Source organism: Peromyscus californicus, unplaced genomic scaffold (assembly GCF_007827085.1).
Source record: "Peromyscus californicus insignis strain IS unplaced genomic scaffold, ASM782708v3 Scaffold_13__1_contigs__length_99412109, whole genome shotgun sequence".
In the NCBI taxonomy this organism is placed as follows: Eukaryota; Metazoa; Chordata; class Mammalia; order Rodentia; family Cricetidae; genus Peromyscus; species Peromyscus californicus.
Genome location: NW_026294424.1, coordinates 7111824 through 7130067, shown reverse-complemented (window position 1 = coordinate 7130067; position 18244 = coordinate 7111824). Strand labels below are relative to the sequence as shown.

General features: G+C 50.7%; 1 protein-coding gene across 1 annotated transcript; it reads right to left on the bottom strand.

The window, feature by feature from the left end:
- Positions 1-811: 811 nt before the first annotated feature.
- On the bottom strand, positions 812-17970 carry Pes1 (pescadillo ribosomal biogenesis factor 1). Its single transcript, XM_052736343.1, has 15 exons — positions 17838-17970; positions 12214-12293; positions 11112-11265; positions 9895-10004; positions 6986-7157; positions 6804-6893; positions 4246-4362; positions 4076-4150; positions 3780-3866; positions 3488-3618; positions 3050-3175; positions 2753-2937; positions 2301-2470; positions 2053-2214; positions 812-1215 (listed from the first exon to the last, which is right to left on the bottom strand). The coding sequence occupies exons 1-15, from the start codon at positions 17859-17861 to the stop codon at positions 1132-1134; spliced, it is 1767 nt and encodes a 588-aa protein (XP_052592303.1). The 5' UTR covers positions 17862-17970; the 3' UTR covers positions 812-1131.
- Between the last annotated feature and the right edge of the window lie 274 nt (positions 17971-18244).

Genomic DNA, 18244 nt, shown 5'->3' with positions numbered 1-18244 from the left:
ACTTTTAAAGTTATTTATGTTTTCAATGTGAGATCTTGGGGAAGAATAAGAAAGGAAGGGTTGTGGCTTAATGATGTGTTTGTGTGTCAAGTTGACAAGGGGTCAGTTGTACTGTCTGGTTTTGTACCAACTTGAAACAAGTGAGGAAGGAGCCTCAGTTGGAGAAATACCTCCATGAGATCCAGCTGTAAGGCATTTTCTCAATTAGTGATCAGTGAGGGAGGGACCAGTCCATTGTGAGTGGAGCCATCCCTGGGCTGCTGGTCCTGGGTTCTATAAGGAAGCAAGCTGAGCAAGCCATGAAGAGCCAAGCCAGTAAGCAGCACTCCTCCATGGCCTCTGCATCAGCTCCTGCCTCCAGGATCCTGTCCTGTTTGAGTTCCTGTCCTGACTTCCTTCAATAATGAACAGCAATGTGGAAGTGTAAGCCAAATAAACCCTTTTCTCCCCAACTTGCTTTTGGTCAGTGTTTTACCATAGCAATAGAACCCTAAGACCCTTCTTTCACCTTCTGATGAGCTCCAGCAGGAAGTGAAGAAGCCAGTTAATGTTTATAGACCATGACTAGGCAAGTGAACCCTCAGCACACAGCTGTGGGAAGATTCCAGAATGTCAAACCCTAACTTGAGGAAGCAGGTTCAGAGTAGCACCTTAGCTGAAACAGGAACCAGACCAGGGGAGTGTGAAACCCAAGCCCAGAACTTGTGTCTTTCCTAGCATCCCTGGACCCAGAGTTCTGAGTGTGCCTGAGCCCATCTGGGTCTGTCCAGGTGACTCCTTTCCAACCCCAGGGAGGCTTCTGAACACAGAACCCAATTGGCTGCAAAAGTCCAGCCATTTAATAAGAGCTCCCCACCCTTATTTCATGACAGCATCGTGAGAATTATGGGCACAGCTGTGTAGGAGACTGTGGGAAGCCAAGCAAAATGAGGCTACCAGTCAGATTCCTGGAGTAAGAACTGGGCTGGGTAGAGGCCTCTTTGTCCAGACACTGGCATGAACTTCATAGGAGGCTAGGGCCGGCCACACACCACCAAAAGCATGAGGATGCCGGGCTGGTGCACGAGTGTGTGGCATGCGTTCCACTGGCTTGCTTCTGCCATGTCCCTCCCAGTGAGGGCCAGCCGGAGCTCACACAGGCCTTGTCCTCTTGGCCTTTTTCTCAGACCTCACAGCGTCATCATGGGCTTTCCTTTTCTCTGCCAGCTTGTTGGCCTGTGAGAAGGAAGGAGGAACTCAGGATAGAATGGAGAGTGAGCAGGGAGGGATGTCTTCCCTTACTGGGGCTATCCGTTACCAGTGGAGCTTCTAGAAAAGCTAACAAGCAAATACCCAAAGACCCTGACTCACACCTCAGGGTGAAAGAACAGAACCCCACTGTTGCCCAGATAACTCAATTCATGGTCTCAAATCTCCAGCTTGGGGAATCTAGGCCTACTCTTCCACCAGCTCCCCTGAGGAAAAGGCAATACCACTCAAACCTTTACTGGGAGCTGGCAGAGAGGGCACAGGGAGGAGACTCCTTCCTGGGCCAGGTCTGCTGTTTCCTGAGCATGACCATCAGCAGGGAACAGGTCACACTGTACAATGTCATGGAAAGACCTGAGAGACTACCATGCTGTTATTTAAGAGGAACCTGGTGGGATCCCCCCAAGGCAAGGCTGCCAGCCACTCTGGAGGCCTCAGTGCACAACTGCTTTGTTGTGTTTTGTTTTTTCTGCCCCTGCCACCCCTGCTGTGATCAAATCCTGGGACTTGTGAGTGCTAAGCAATGCTCAAGCTCAAGTGAAACCCCCCGTCAACACACAGAACAAGCACCCAGGAGCTTCAGAAAGACTTCCCGAGTCCGCTGGGCTAGTCCCAGGCTCAGGACAGCTCTGGGTAGGCATGGGGGTGGTGAGGACTCTAGCGGGAGAGGGAGGCCTTGGTCTCTATTCCCAGCTGTGTAAATCCAAACCAAACCAACAACACTCCAAAGAAAACAGGCCTGGCCAAATGGACCGGGGAGCTCAACCGTGCACGTGTGGAGGCCTCATCAGAGCAGGAACTTACCTCGCGGATTTTGCGCCGTTTGCCAAACATGATCTTTTGGTAGAGGTACTTCTCTCGCTTTTTCATCATCATGATGGCCAGGCGCTTGGCCTCGCTTTCTTCCTCCTGGGCCAGCCGCTGCTTGTCCTCCAGTTTCACAGTGCCGGCCACCACCTGGGGCTTCTGGGGAAACAAGGCAGCCGCATGTGCGCTTGGCCTTCTAGGTAGCAGGTGCCTCCCAGTCAGGGCTTTGTGCAGTGCTTCCCTACCTTCCCTTCCAGCCTTTGCTGCTCCAAGGCCGACAGGTGCGCCTCCTCCTCCTTCTCTGAATCCGCTTCCACATCTTCCTCCTCCTCATTGTCCCCCGCAACATCACCATCACCTTCATTGTCCTCCTCGTCCTCCTCCTCCTCGTCCTCCTCTTCCTCTTTCAAGTCTCCTACAGAGAGCAGGTGACTTCGCATTCCAAAGGCAGCTCAAGGATGCTCCCCCGATGGCCCCAGCTGAGCTGCCTTCAAAGACAACTCTCCGGCCTCTCCTGAACACCCCTGCTACCCATGCGAACACTGACAACCCCGGGCCATTCTGCTCAGCTGCTCCAAAGGTCAGCACAGACTAACACTGCAAATGCTGGAAAGTGGAGAGACAGAGCCAGCTTGGGCATAGGGGCCAGGGCCACCAGAAGCCTGTCCACACTGCTCCCCATCCTTGCCCAGCTCACCTGGGTCTTCTCCCCGCTGCAGAGCCAGTAGCTTCAGTTTCTCAGGGGGAATGTAATCTCCTTCCTTCTCGGACACGAAGGGTGAAAGGTGTGGGGGCAGCTGCACCCCAGGGAAGTACTCCGCCACAGGAAGGAGGAGGCGGGCATTCACACAGTCAAACACCCACTGGGGCTGGATGTAGTACCTGGTGCAGAGCAGCCAGCAGACAGGTCACAAAGGAACAACCAGAGGGACCACTGCACCACCAGGGCTGGAACCCCCCTCCCAAAGGGCTCACAGGGGCTTTCAGAGTCTACCTGCCAATGACGGGGGTTTGCTGCCCAGGCCGGTCAACAATCTGGTGGGTGATGCCCGAGTCTGTGATGTCATAGGTGGCTCCAATGCACAAAGACTTGTCCCAGGATACATCCCCACCAAAACTCCTACAGGTACAGGAAGACCCGTAAGCCTTTTAGGCATGAACTGCCTGCCCTGGAAACTTCTCTGGACCTACTGCCCACAAACCCACCCTTCTAGGAAGAGCTCACCCCAGAGCCTCCTGTTTGGTCTAACGCCTGCAGTCCTGGTCCAGGACGGACTTAGCTGGTGGCAGAACAGCAGCCCCCCTGTCTGCCTGAATGCTCTGCACATACTGCTTTGGGAGGAGTGGAGACACCCTCATCAGGCCTCTAGGCTAGGGTGGAGACTGGAATACTGGACAGCCAGAACCATCAGCTGGCGAAAGGCCTGCCCACCTGATGATGAAGGACAGTGCTTCACGGGGCACCTCTCGGTTCAGGAAGAACTTCAGGCCTTCGAAGAGTCTCTTGTGTCTCTCCTGTGCCTCCAGCTCTTTCCTGCGCCCTTCCTCCTGCTCTGTCACCTCCTGCAGGGAAGGGGCCAAGCTTCATACCACCAGGCCATCCAGCTCCACCGAGAGGAAGGGACTGGCAGCTTCCTTCTAGATCCCAGATTCCAGGTGATGGTCCCGCCCCGCATCCTGCCCCATCCCGTGCATTCCTGGAAGGCAGCACAGTGCTCACTCACCCCATCAGCAGGAAACTCATCGGCCTCAGCCTCCTCTATAGTAGGCACCACCACTCGGGCCAGGCTGGCACTGAGAGCTGCTAGTTTCTGTAGGCGGGAAGCAGAGCTGCAAGGTGGCCTGCTTGCAGGCAGGGAACCTCACCTGGGTGTGGGGTAGGGTGGGGAGCAAAAACAGCTCCAGGCCACATCTGGGTCTGGGCTCTAAGGGTAAGTCATAAACCACCCTCCTAGCCAAATCACCTACTATTCACGGGACAGAATGATGTAGGGCCATTGCCCCTCAAAGTCCCTCTCACCTCCATAGAGCTCTCAGAGTCCAGGGCATAGGTGTCCTCACTGATCTTTGTTTCTGCTTGGGCTTGACCTTCAAGCTGGGAAGAAGGAAGAGGACACCTACAGCCCCTTGCCTCAGAGTGAGGATAGGAAGGCTAGATTCAAGCTGGGAGAGAAGGTGCCAGGGCTCTACCTTGGGTGGGTAGTGGAGGTTGAGAGACTGGTAGAGGCGGAAGTTGACAAAGCCCAGGAGAGTGGTATAGAACTCAGTGAAGGTGGCCATGACCCTGTAGTCCACATCTGTTGGATGCTGGGGGTATAAGGAGACATATCAGCACTGTTAGCACAGGGGTGGAAGTAGGTGTTATGACCACAAACCCACAGGCATCTTAAGCACAAGGTGGGCTCTGAACAGAGGCCCCAAAGGTTACGGGTACATGGAGCCAGTGCCAGGTTCCCATGTGGTAAAGGGGAGCCAGGATAAAGAGAAGGGGAACCGGTCCAAGGTGCTCCATGGCAGCCGACTCTACCTCTTCCTAGACCTGGCTCTCCCACTCCTCCCTCAGTTATCAGTGGGACCTAGACAGAGCACACACCTCGTCTACCACCCAACCCAGTATGTGCCTGAGATCTACTTCAGGGCACTGTGAGCACTGAGGCACCCTCCCAGAGCCCAGCAAGGCCTGTGTGCAGCTCATGGTCCACAGCCCAGAAGAGGTGACGACATCTACTGACCAAGGTGCCTTGGGAAGCCAGGTGTGGCTAGATGGAGCAGTGAACAGGACTCAGTCCAGCCACATCCTGAAGAAGTGTGATGAGGCTCAGAGTTTAGCATTTCTATCTCAGACCCAGCCTAGGGCCTAGGAGTAGGCTGAAGCAGAGGCAGACCACCTTTCCAAGCTGCCATTCAGCTGGCGGAAGTGTATGGCTTACCTCTGTCATTACCATAAGGAGCTGATCTACAAACTGGACCAAAGTGTCTCAACTCTGGAATGGTCGCACCCTCTAAAGTCAAAGACCCACCCAAGGGCCCCACCAAGCCCTGCTAACCACTGGGAAACATTTCTAAGAAATGTCAAAGTTGATAATGATCACGACATCCCATCAGCTTGGGACCCCCATAACTCTGAATTAGCTCTCCATCTTGCTACCAGACAGGCTTTTTTCTGGTAGGCACTTGAGCACAGACTTCATTTCCCACAGTACTGAGCAGAGCAGGTACACTCTGCCCTCACCACTGCTACTACCCCAAGTCCCACTGCTGTATACTCAGCACTGGCTGCCCAGAGCAGGGGCACATGAGGGTCCTTGTTACAACTACCCTTTGCTGAGAGGAAGCAGTTGGCAGCAAGCTGGGAGGAAGGAGGCATGGGCAGCTCTGCCCTTCCCCCAGGGCCAGCTGTGTGGAGGCTGGCCCTCACAGGGCCCTATTCAGCACCCCAAGGACACACAAAGAGCAGTCTGAGAAGCACGGGGGTTCGACACCAGAGGGAAGGAAAGACAGAGAGAGCCAAAGAAGTTAGGCAGGAAGGAAGAGGAGGAGCAGGGAAGGAAGGACCATGCACCATGGCTCCCCAAGCATGCCTCAAGGAACTGGAAAAGGGACTGCTGAGCTCCAAGGCCACCTCTTGTCCACAGACAGAAGCCCCATTACCGGTACACCACGGACATGGCAGGTTCTAGCCTCGGGCACCCCCTGCAGCCCAAGGAGCACAGAACCTCAGCTCACTCTGACAGCTGTTCTCTAGGCAAGGTACCAATTCCTGCGTAATGAACAAGCAGGAAGGGAGATCAAGTACAGCCCACAGACAGACAATGCGGAGGGCAAGCCCAGCTAGGGCTGACCTTCTGGGGGACTGGGAACTAACAAGGCTTCCATGGAAAGCAAAACCAAACTCCTCTTAGCAGGGCCCTGGAACAATCCCAAGCTCTTCAAGAGAAGCCAGTAAAAGTCAGTGCCATGTGCTAAGTGCCTCTCCCGTGCTCCCTCCCCTGGAGTCGCCCTCTGTTCCAGGCTATGGGGAGGATGGAGCCGAGAGGAGACAGGAGTGAAGCAGTTTTGTTGTGGTATGCCAATGGCAGAGTGGGAACAGGGACCCCAGTGGGTCTGAGAGGGGGGCTGGGCTCTTGATCCAGGTGGTAACTGTACAAAACACTGGGCACACACAGCCCCCAGAGCTGTCCGCACTGCCCATTCAACCACGTCCCTTAAAAGACTTCTTTTCCCTCAAGTCCTCATGGCGAGGCTGAGAAGATGGGAACGAGTTATTTACTGATGCAGAAAGGTGAAGGAACATGTTCAAGATCACCTAGCACAGTGGTTCTTAACCTGTGAGTCACCTAAGACCATCTGCACATCAGATACTTACATTGTGATTCATAACAGTAGCAAAATGACAGTTATGAAGTAGTGACAAATAATTCTATGGTTGGGAGGCACCACAACACACGGAACTGTATTAAGGGGTTGCAGCATTAGGAAGATTGGGAACCAGCACTCTAGCAGAAGTGCTGGAGGCAGGCAAGCTTAGTAAGGATTAGCCTATGGGTCTGAGTGTACACACGACACTGAGAATTCTGTGCCTGATCCAGCACTATTGACCGACTGGGTTGTAAAGCACATGCCCTACCCTTCCCCTCACCCCACCTCTGCACAGCGGCCAAGAATCAGGAACCCAGCAAGGGCTGACTCCAAAGACAGCACCTGACCCACACCAACCAGCACAAGGCACCCCCAAAAGGCACACTTACATCATGGGAGAAAGCATAGGGTGCAATCCATACGATGGGCTGCCCCAGCACCTCAGCCTGATAGTAAATGCCTTTGATGGACAGGAAGACCTGGAGGGAGGTTAGGGGATGACAGTATGAAAACCAAGGGGTGACAGGGTGACAGGAGAGGACCAGGGATCCCCAGGAGAGCCTTAGCTCACCTTGCGCAGGGCTCGGGCAGCAATGACGTAGTGCAGGAACTCCACAGTAAGCCGCCGACACAGCTGGATGGTTTGCACATGGCACTTGCCGGTCCGTGGGAAGGTGGAGAAGAGGAAGCACATTGACAGGGCATCATCAAGATCCCTCAGAGCATCGATAAATGTGGGGTACCTATAAGGTGGCGAGGGCAGTGCTTGTGAGCCCATTCTGTCTCTACCCACTTTGCCTCTCCCCAGTAGCTACCCCAGAGACCCTGACACCCAAGTCAGGCACTGCCACAGCTACTTCCTGACCTGGTGGCAGCAACAACTTCCCCACAGTTGGCACATGCACCTGGAAACAGTCCTACAGCCACGGAAGAACCACGATGTCCCAGTGAACTCTGATGACCTCAAGACACCTCACAGAAGCCTCAACTACTTGTTACCTTGTTGTGAATGAGGGGACACCAAGCTGGTGGCTCCCTGACTCTCTTTGAAAGTGGAATCTTCAAAGGCCCACGACGAAAAAGGGAAAACTGGGAAGCTGGCCTACTGGGCCAGGAAGACGAGTGGGGCTGCGTCCCCAGCAGCCCCTACGCCTGGGCTTGCCTACAGGTCACCTGAGTGGGCCTCGTCTTCCTATTTCTCACCATCCAGATCCGTGTAACTGACAGAACCACTGCGAAACGTTGGCACTAGGACTCTGTAGAGTGAGAACGCATTTCCGGGAAACCCACAGTAAAGGAGGGAGCAGACAAAGTGTCACCTGGGAAGAGCTGTCACTGCTTTGATAGTTTACACACAGGGGGACAGAAGTGTGGGACAGAGACACTGAACCACAAGTCTTGACACCTGGACTCTAGCCCATTCTGAGCTGTGACCCTAACTGGGTCAGTAGGCCTTCTCTAGCTCCAGCTTCATCTAGAAAATGACACTGCTGAACAAAATTTGCTGACTTAAAATAGGGTATCTTTAATCAGATATAGTGGTACATACCTGTAATCCTCGCACTTGGGAGGTGGGGGCAGGAGGATCATGAGTTACAGGTCATCTACAGATCTACCCTATGTCACAATCAAACCAAAATCAACCAAACCAAGCCACCCATCCACCTACCTCTTGTGGCTCTAAACACACCCTGAGTATAGTCAATCTACAGGGCTTCCAGTCCCCTCCTCAAGCCAGGCTGCCCTAGAGTTGTAGCGTCTGAACCACATTCCAGGAAGCTTCATTTGAGGAAAAGGGTCTGCCAGGAGCGGTGACACACACCTTTAATCCCAGCATCTGGGAGGCAGAAGGAGGATGATCTCTGGGAGTTTGAGGCTAGCCTGGTCTACATAGTGAATTCTAGGACAGTCAGAGCTATAGGTGTCAAAAAACCATAAAAAATCTGGGTGGTGGTGGCATATGCCTTTAATCCTAGCACCCAGGAGGCAGAGGGAGGCGGATCTCTGTGAGTTGCTAGTCTCTGTGGCCAGCCTGGTCTACATAGCAAGTTCTGGGACAGCCAGGGATACACAGAGAAACCTGTCTCGAAAAAACACAAAACAAAAAACAAAAACAAAAAAAGAGGGTAGAGCAGTGGTGGCACACGCCTTTAACCCCAGCACTCAGGAAGAGAGGCAGGTGGATTTCTAGGCCAGCCTGGTCTAGGGAGAGTTCTAGGACAGCCAGAGCTACCCAGAGAAATCCTGTCTTGAAAAACAAAAAGGGTGATGATGATCTACCATGTCATAAAGGGCTCTGAAGGACACAGGACAACAAATGGTCAAGGTCCCAGGCCTGTTTTACTGCAACTGAGTTGACAGATCTGCCAGGTCTTCAAAACCAGGCTAAGATGAAGGGAAGACCTAGCAGGGACCCAGCAGATGAAGGGACAGCTGTCTAGGTTCCCGAGGCAGAGGCAAGAACCTCCCTCAGTCTGCTTGGTGCCTCAGTTTCCTAACTTTCTACTTTGTAGGACAAGTATATGTCTCTTTTGGACTTCTTGGTTTTCCCTAAGCTTTGGCTCTGGTTGAGGAGACCAGATGCTATTTGCTTTGTCCATGAATCCAGGTGCTTGGTTTTCTTTTTCTTTTCCCACCTTGTCTATATAATAGCTGTGTCACAGATAGGACAGTTGCTACCAAAATGTTTGGGAGTGATGTGTACTTGATCAGAGTTGTCCCTGTCCTCTGGCCACCCAGCTTACGATACCAACTGTTATCTCCCAGGCCAAGGCCTTCCATATCCCAGGAAAGAAGCCATGCCCCATCATTCTGGAACTGGGCATGCCTAGGCCATCATTCCATAGAATGGAGATACTAGCCTAGGGGTTCTACACTTGATCAGTTCTAGGCCCAAGTGTTCTGCGTTGTGGGAACTATTATGAACACTGAAGAATATTTAGTAGCAATGCTGGCTTCTATCCAGCAGATAACAAACACATTTCATCCAGACTGTGGAAACTACAAGGATCTTCAGGCATTTGTCAAATTCTCTGAAGAGGCAAGAATCACTGAATAGCCAGCAAAGGGGAGGAACTTTCTGAGAAGGTTGAATGAGGAACAGTCAAGACCAGAAGTATGTCTGTAGTGTGGGAACTCGTGGCTCAGGCTCTTCTACCATGGGGACTCTGAACTTGCTGCTGTCTCGCTCATAATGTGCATTCCTGGCTGGCTGAAACAGGTCATTTTCCAGAGGCATCTCTGGGAATGTAATCAATGTAACCCTAGCACACACCCCAGTTCTCTACACACTGCCTTACAACCTTTCCTGTACCCAGTGCACCTGAGAATCATGACACCGATCTGCTAGCTTGGTTTTTGGTCTGCCTCCTCTAAAAGGACATGCACTCTGTCAGTCCAGTCTTGGTCTTGTCCCCAATGTATCCCCAGCACTAGGACAACACTCAGCAGCAACTGCATCACTGAGGAGCGTTGACTTACCGCTCCTTGACAATGTGGTCAAGCTTGTAGCTGGGTTTATTGTCCTTCAGGCGCTCCACAGCATTCCACTCGCTCTTCCCATAGGCTTTGCGGAGCTTCCGAACAAACACCTGGAAGAGGGAGCAATGATGCTCTGGCAAGGGCTTACGAGCATCTCCTCCATGGAGAGGGGATACACAGGACAGGGTCTCTCAGGGTCTTCTGAAACTGCTAACAGCTATTTGTCTGGGCCATCAGGCCCCTCAGCCCAAGATTTGCCAAACAGCCAATTCCATGGAGCCTCAGACCCATGACAATGACCAGAGGTGGCCCAGGGCCCCTCTGATGATGCATGGATGTGCTGACACCACATTCTACCTAGGAAGAGAAGGCATAGCTGTTCTGCACTGAGGCAGATCATGGCTGGAAGGGCTTTCGGCAGTACCCAAAACCACTTGTTCACATCTGTGGAAAACAGGCTACACAGAAAAACAAACAAACAAACAAACAAACAAACAAAAAAACAACTGAGATAAACTATAAAGCCACATCTTCCAAACCGACAGATGTTTTTCCTCCCAAGAGTTGTTCAAACCCAGTCCCAGGGCTCCTCAGAAACCTAAAAAGTATGTGGAATTAAAAACAGCACGTCTTGGACACATTTCCCACTGCTTGCCCACTTGTAGCACTGCTTGATGTAGCTGCAAAACCCAGTCCCAGCTGCTGCCCAGTCTTCTGCTGGCCACCAGGTGGCGCCCACTCCTCAGAGAACCCTGTTTCCAGCCAGAGGGGCCAAGAGGCAGCAGTTTAATTGCAATTAGTCTACTTTCCACTCTCTGCACACAGTGGAAATAGGTTTCTGCTGTCCCTGTGGCATTCAAGCATTAATGTTTCTCTATATATGGAACTGAATCCCAGGAGTCCTGGGAGCAATCCCACAAAGAGCTAGACTAGGAGGGCTTGGGAGCACAAAAGGTACCAAAAAGCCCTGAAATGGTACCATTTTTGCTTTGGGGGCAAAAAATAATAATCTGGGGAGGAGGGCAGGATTGGCTAACAATTATATGCAGGTCCTGTGCAAATGATTTGTAGGCAGGCAATCTCACTGAGCCCTGGAGACATCCTTTTGGGGTAGGATGACCTCCCCTCTCCCCCCAGGACTGGCCCTCCAAGTGGATCAGCAACTTGTCTAGGGTCGGTAAGTTACAAAGCTGCGAACACAAGACCCCAGGCCTCACCTTGTACTCTCGGAACTTGTTGACGATGGGCTCATGGAGGAGGAATTTAATATCTTTGATAAGGTAAAATGTTCGGGCTGCTGTGGAACCCTTGTTCACTTTCTTCTTATGCTTGGGCTCATGGGGATAAATGCCTTTCAGGATGCACAGCCGCCTGGAAGATAAGCCACCTATTAAACTAGCAAAGGGGAAAACACCGGCCACAGCTGCACCTAGAAAGCAAGAGTGACCAGGAAGCATGGGAGTCTGTGCTTAGGGACCTCTCAAGTGAGTGAGTCTGATGGTCACAAGTTCCTCAACACACAGTACAAGCAGACTGTCCCAGGCACTTCAGTGGAAGCAGACAGGACACTGACAAAGGTTGGCAGGCACCTAAACCAGGAAATGCCATACCGAGAAGTCAACATTTCAAACATATAGAAGGCAGAGGGGTTGACCATTCTAAGAAGAGAGATGGCCAAGCATGGTGATTCAGCTCACTTGTTCTCCTGCCACCCAGGAGGCTGAGGCAGGAGGAGCAGAAGTCTGATGCTAGTCGGGACTATGGGAGTGAGTTTGTCTCAAACAAGTAGAAAAAACAGGCTTGGGGATACAGCTCAGTGGCAGAGTGCTTGAGTAGCATGTGTGAGGCCCTTGGTTCAAGGCCCAGTTCTACAGGAAACAAACAAAAACACAAGCAAACAACCAAAAAATTCTGTCGAAAACAACAACAAAAGCCTGTAACCACCCCACCCCACCCCCCAACCGAACACACACAGAGAGGGGAGGTTGCAGAGGTCAGGATTAGCCTGACAGAAGGACCCACAGACTGCAGAGACATCTGGACTTGACTCAACAAGGAGAGTCCCCAGCTAAAGGACTCAGGAAGGACTCTGTAGGACTCTGTCAGAAGGGAGAAGGTAGAGTGCAAACATCCAGCAGCCCAACCTGAAGAGCCAGTTCTCAGACCACATCTGGCAAAGCACAGCTCACTAGCAGAGCGAGGTGAGGAGGAGGAGGAATATCACAGGAAGGCTAGGATGGCTCAAGTACGTTTTCACTGCGCCCTTGTTTCATCACCCAGGCTCCCAGCCGACCCCAGGCTGCTCCTCTCCAACCTCACCTGAAATCAGGCAGGCTCAGCTGCAGCTTCTTCCGGGCTTTGTTTCGGGTGATATAATTGGTGGCAGAGCCTCGTTCATACTTAGGGAGGAAAACAAACAATTCTGTTAGTGATACTGCAGTGAGTGACATCCAGCTGGGAAAGTGAATTCTAGAAGAGCTAACTGGGCAGGCGGCCTATCTCCGGGATGGGGACTGCTGTAGGGGGTGAGATGACCTGCCCAAAGGAGCTCCGCATGATGCTGGGGTCTTCAAGTACTGAGCACCAGCTCGACATCCTGTCCAATATAGTTAGTGAACCTACAATTTAAGCCTGTGGAATAAGTGCCATCAGAGTGCCCATTTTTCAGCTGAGAAACAAGCTCAGTGCAACAGCCCATTCAAGCTACACACCTTAACAGCTGCGGTTGGGTCTCCAAAGCCAGGCCTGAGTCCAGAACCCGGATGCCTAACTAACCCTGTGTTCATAACCTTATTTGCCCCTTTTGAATCCCCTCATCACCACTAGCCTTCTCATATGGCCCCACAAGCAGCTATTCATACCTTCCTCCCCACAGCCGAACCAAATGTTAATACTACAGACTTAGAGAGTACAGTGTGTTCCTTGGGAAGTAGATGAAGTCTACTGTAACATTTGAGGTACCCCCTAGCCATTTTTTTTCTTCAATCAGGGGTGATATTACTCTAACTGAAAATGCTTGTCCTGAACCACACACCATTCCCCCCCCCATCACACTCCCGCCAACCCCTTTCATTCACCAGACAGCAACTATGTTCAAAGCATTAAGCTAGATGTTATGAGGATGAGAAAGACAAGAGGCCTGGTTTCTACTTCCCTCCAAGAAGCAAGTTGTCTTGTCCAATCATCTGGATGTCTATTCTGTTAAGACGCTGCCCCTCATTCACATCATTGCTAGAGAGAAGCGGCATCCTATGCCAAATAGCCTGAAACACTAAGCACCTGTGTCCACTCTAAATAAGATCTTCCTCTGTAGTGAGACAGCAGGATCTTCTGAACCCAGGTCCAGCTCTAAAGAGTCAGAGCCCCCTCAACTACCTATGTTATAAACAACCCACAGCCACAAAAACACGCTACGCACCCTTCCCTGTAGACATCCACTGACTACTGGGAACAGGCCTAAGCTAAGTCTTGGGGGAGCCAAAGAAGAGCTTTACAGTTTTCATTACAAGTGTTTTCCACTAAGGCCAGTGGCTCGGCAGGTAAAGCACTTGTCACCAACCAATCCTGGTGGCCACATACAGTGGAAGGAGAGAACTGACTCCTGCAAGTTGTCCTCTGACCTCCACACGTGCCCTGTGCTTCTTGGGGGCACACACACATACACACAAAGTTAAGGAAATGTAAAAAAAGGAAAGTGTTTCCCACTGAGCCAGCCATGGTGGTAAACTCCTATAATCCCAGTACTCAGAAAGTAGAACCAGGAGGAACATGAGTTTCAGGCCAGCCTGTGGTAGACAGGGAGACCCTGTCTACCACTAACTCCAATGCTGAAAAGCAAAATGTTTCCCACTTTCCTGGGCCACGTGTATCTCCTGTTTTTTGTTTTGTTTTACGTGTATCTCTTGTTACTGTGCACTGCCATTTTAAACATGAAAACTAGTTCACATGGTGATTTAACTTTTTGAATTAGGGTGTATGTGTTGGACAGCACACTTTGCTAAACACCTTACACTGCATAAAGACAAGCCCTTCCCACAACAAATAATTTGGCCTCAAATGTCAAAATCGTTCTGGAACCCAGTATAAAGAGTGTAACGGCTTGCTGAGACATCTCCACCTGCAACTCAAAGGCAGGTTTCCCTTTTTTATTTTGAGACAAAGCCTCACTATGTTGGCTGGTCTAGAATTTACAATGTAGACCAGGCTAGCCTCAAACTCATGGAGATCTGCCTGCCTCTGCCTCCAGAGTCAGGTTTTCCTTCTTATAATTTGTAGCTCCAAATGGCTAGCACTTACTGGATGATTAAGAGTGTGTTAAGGGCAGTGGTGGCGCACGCCTTTAATCCCAGCACTCGGGAGGCAAAGGCAGGTAGATCTCTGTGAGTTCGAGGCCAGCCTGGGCTACAGAGTGAGATCCAGGAAAGGTGCAAAGCTACACAGAGAAACCCTGTCTCGAAAAAACAAAACAAACAAACAAAAAAACACCCCCCCCCCCAAAAAAATGTGTTAAAAACAAATTGGGATCCTTCTTCAGGGTCTAGCCTGAGAAATGGATGGAACTTAAATAAACAAATAAATGAAACACACGGAGTGAGGCAACCCAGACCCAGAAAGATGAACATCACATGTTCTCTCTCATCGGAGGCCCCTGGCCCCACACCTTCAGATGTGAGGACAGATCCCCGAGTAACTGCAGAAACCAGGAAAGTAAGTAAAAGGGACCATCGGGTGGTGCATGCGGTGCACAACAGGGGGACATCAGGGAACGAGTGATCAGACACAGGTAAACTGGACAAACAGGGAGGAGTTCTAATTCGGGGGCAGGAGACAGATACAGGAGTGAGGAGGGTAAAATAACAGTAAGGAGGTCTGAAAAAGTCCTAAGGGATCACACTATTAATTATCTGTTTACAAACAAACCAATAACACAGATTAAGCTTGTCTATAAATATACATCTATCATTTAAATGAAATTCTCTCATCTGGCCTGACAATGCTCCCTCCAAGAGTCAAAGACCACCTAACAAAAACCCCAACCCCAGGCATGGGAAGCCTCCTTTGGAGTTGTTGGTCAGTGTTGTTCAAGAGACTTCCAAAACATTACAGGCTATTGCTGTTGCCCTTGGTTACTCACGTGAGATGGAACTAAGTTCTCATTGCTGAAAACACCACCCACTTCAGATGCAGGGATCCGAGGCCCCTGAGCTGACACTGAGCTGACACTGAGCTGACACTGACCCGAAAGCCTCTCCCTGAGGACTAGCTTTCATGGCACCAGAAGGAGCCATGCCAGCTTCCAAAGGAGGGAAGCAACCAACAATCCCATCCAGCTATGCTATCTATGAACCATAACAATCACCATGGCATGATAACCTCAAGGGTACAGTAGTGGGCATGAATACCATGGCAGGAACCAACAGTTTTACAATTGGACCTAAGACCCTCTAACCTAGGGAAATCATGCCAACTACTCAGGGCTGGTAAAGTCACCAATCCTGACAAGAACCTAAAACTGCAACTTTCCTAAACCAGCATAATCCCTAACCACATTCTAAACACCCACAGGTAAGTGTAAGCCTCACCTCTCATCAAAGAAACTTCTTTCCAACAGAGACCATTACAGAAATCCACAACCAATCAAAATGCAGTTGTGGAGCTCAATCCCAATGGATACATTACAAAGCAAGTCCCACACCTAAGGCTCAGGGATCATTGTGGAAGAAGGTATGGAAAAGTTTCGAGAGCCAGAGGATCAGGGCGTTTGCTGAGATTGTGTCTCCTAGGAATGTCAGAAGCTATACCCGTAAGTCTCACCAACATGCCCAAATATGAGCTGAACAAGGACAACACACTTGCTAATGTGGATAGAAGAAAGCCCAAGAGACCTCAACCCTACATAACATGAAACTAAGGAATGCTGTGAGTGGGAGAAATAGTCTTCCCCAGGGAAGAGACACCAGTCGGCTACCCAATACCAAATGGTCAGCCTCGAAAACATGCATGTACATACATATATGTATGTACCAACAATTAATAAAAAAAAGGAGGGGGGATCATAATTTTGAAAGAGAGCCAGTGGGAGTATGTGGAAAGTTTGGAGGGAAAGAAAGGGAAGGGGGAAATAATGCAATTATATTATAGCCTCTAAAAATAACAACGAAACCGACTGGATCAGAAACTTGCAAGCCAGAGGAAAGACTTGAGCCCATCTCATCTTCCTTATCCCCATCCTGAAGTCATGCCCAGGCATTCTCCATCAGAAGCAAGAATAGCTCAGGTCATCTTCTTTAGTTGTCTTCTCCACTCAGAAGCATCCTAAGCCTTACGAGACACAGGCCCTCAACATCACCTAGATGGCAGAGCGTTTATTCACTGTATCACAGCCACATTGATGTCTTTCTACAACCCTGCCCGCTGCCAGCCTTTCCTACCTATTGTCCTTTCCTACCTACTGTCCTTGACCCTGCCCGCTGCCAGTCTTTCCTACCTACTGGCCTTGACCTGACCTGCACACTGCCAGCCTTTCCTACCTACTGGCCTTGACCCTCCACACTGCCAGCCTTTCCTACTTACTGGCCTCGACCCTGCACACTGTCAGCCTTTGCTACCTACTGTCCTAGACCCTGCACACTGCCAGCCTTTCCGACCTACCGGCCTTGGCATTTAGTGTCCACTGCAGTTTCCTTGCTAAGTACGTCTGAAGGAGAAAAGGAAAATAGCAAGCTTTCACATTATGATTAACAAGCTTACTTAGGAAACATAGGTTACATAGAAATAAGAAACTCTGTCTCGCCAGGTGGTGGTGGCACGCCTTTAATCCCAGCATGCGGGAAGCAGGGGCAGGCAGATCTCTGTGAGATCCAGCCTGGTCTATAGAGTGAGTTCCAGGACAGCCAGGGCTACACAGAGAAACCCTGCTTGAAAAACCAAAAAATAAGTAAATAAATAAAAACACCAACAAACCAAACAAACAAACAAAAACCCAAAACGAAACAAAAACTGTCTCTTTTCTGAGTCAACAGAGCTGAAACTGAACTACTGACTTCTGCTTTGGTAAACCTGCTCACCCTTTTCCCGTGTTTCTGAAAAAGGTATACATCTGCTTTCCACCAATACCCACTCGGACAGCAAGTTCTGTTTGCTAAAGATAACTGTCTTAGCCAGAAACCTGCAATTTTCAGTTTCTGTAAACTTGCTTACCTCTGAGAAAAGTCTCCTTTGGTATAAGAAGAAAAAGACCACCCTAAAACAGTCACAAGACTGTGACAATGCCTAACCCTATATATGAAAAACTTCTGCAGGAGCCTGGGCCTCTTTAAGCTACGGCTGGAGGTTACAGCTGCACGCTGATTAAAGTCTCCTCTTTATCCGAGTGCCGAGAATTTCTCGGCGAGGAATGTTGAGGACCGCCCCGCTTCCCGCGCACTTCCACGCCCCACACCCATCTGAAGTGTTCCGACAGTCCAGATTTCCACTGAAATGCTATGTCAGAAGAGAACCTCCAAGACAACACTAATCGGATTAAGTGTCTGCTGTTACTCTGCACTTTACTGCTCCTCGTTAGTTCCCTTAGAGCGCACTTAGCAATCCTTGCGGACTTTATCTGGTTATTTTTGTCCAACGGGAAAAGTGACTCCGGGAAAGCGGCGCCCACATGTGATTGCTTACTTCTCAATCCCCAGTACCTAGGACCAGGCTTGGCTCAACTGAAAAAGCCCTAAGTCTTAATGATGAACTCTACGTCCTGTGGATCACTCTTTAACTGTTGTCTGGCCGCTCTGCCCGTCTTCACAATTCCTTCCAGAGAAAGCACATCACAGCTCCCCCCGGCTTCCAGGGGCCTGCGCGCAGTTCCGCTCCGGCGGCCGTCTCTGACCTCTCGGTCCCCAGCGGGGAGGGAAAGCGACAAGTCTGAGGTCCTACCATCCCAGTAACCCACTCACCTTCTTCTTCTCCAGACCTCCCATAGCTCCACGTTGAGAAACCCCCGAAAGCCGCGCGGACAGGCAGAGCCACTTCCTCCCGCACGTGCCCTGCCTAGGACCCCGAAGGACCCCACCCCGCCAGCTCAGGGCTGTCCAAAAATGTGCCTGTGAGAGTGCAGAGAAAGTTGGGCATTTGACCTCTTTATTTATGACCAAACTTTATAAAGCTCAATCATTGGGGTCGTTCTTTATATACTTTTCTTATTTGCCAACCCATATAGACGAGCTTTAAACCAGCGTGAAAACTTAGGCAGTTTTATAACCACCCTAAAGACGGTTACTTGACAACGCGAGCCCCATTGCATTTCGGGATAGAGCACGGTAGAAAGCTGGGAGACCTCCCGGTGCTTCCGGGGTTGCAGAAG

Excerpts from the sequence above, each read along its gene's own strand:
- Pes1 (XM_052736343.1), bottom strand. The coding sequence starts at position 17,861 with ATGGGAGGTCTGGAGAAGAAGAAG. Across the intron at positions 10,005-11,111 it reads ACAAGTTCCGAGAGTACAAG|GTGTTTGTTCGGAAGCTCCG; the intron begins GTGAGGCCTGGG and ends TCCCTCTTCCAG. Across the intron at positions 2,471-2,752 it reads GCAGCGGGGAGAAGACCCAG|GAGACTTGAAAGAGGAAGAG; the intron begins GTGAGCTGGGCA and ends TGCTCTCTGTAG.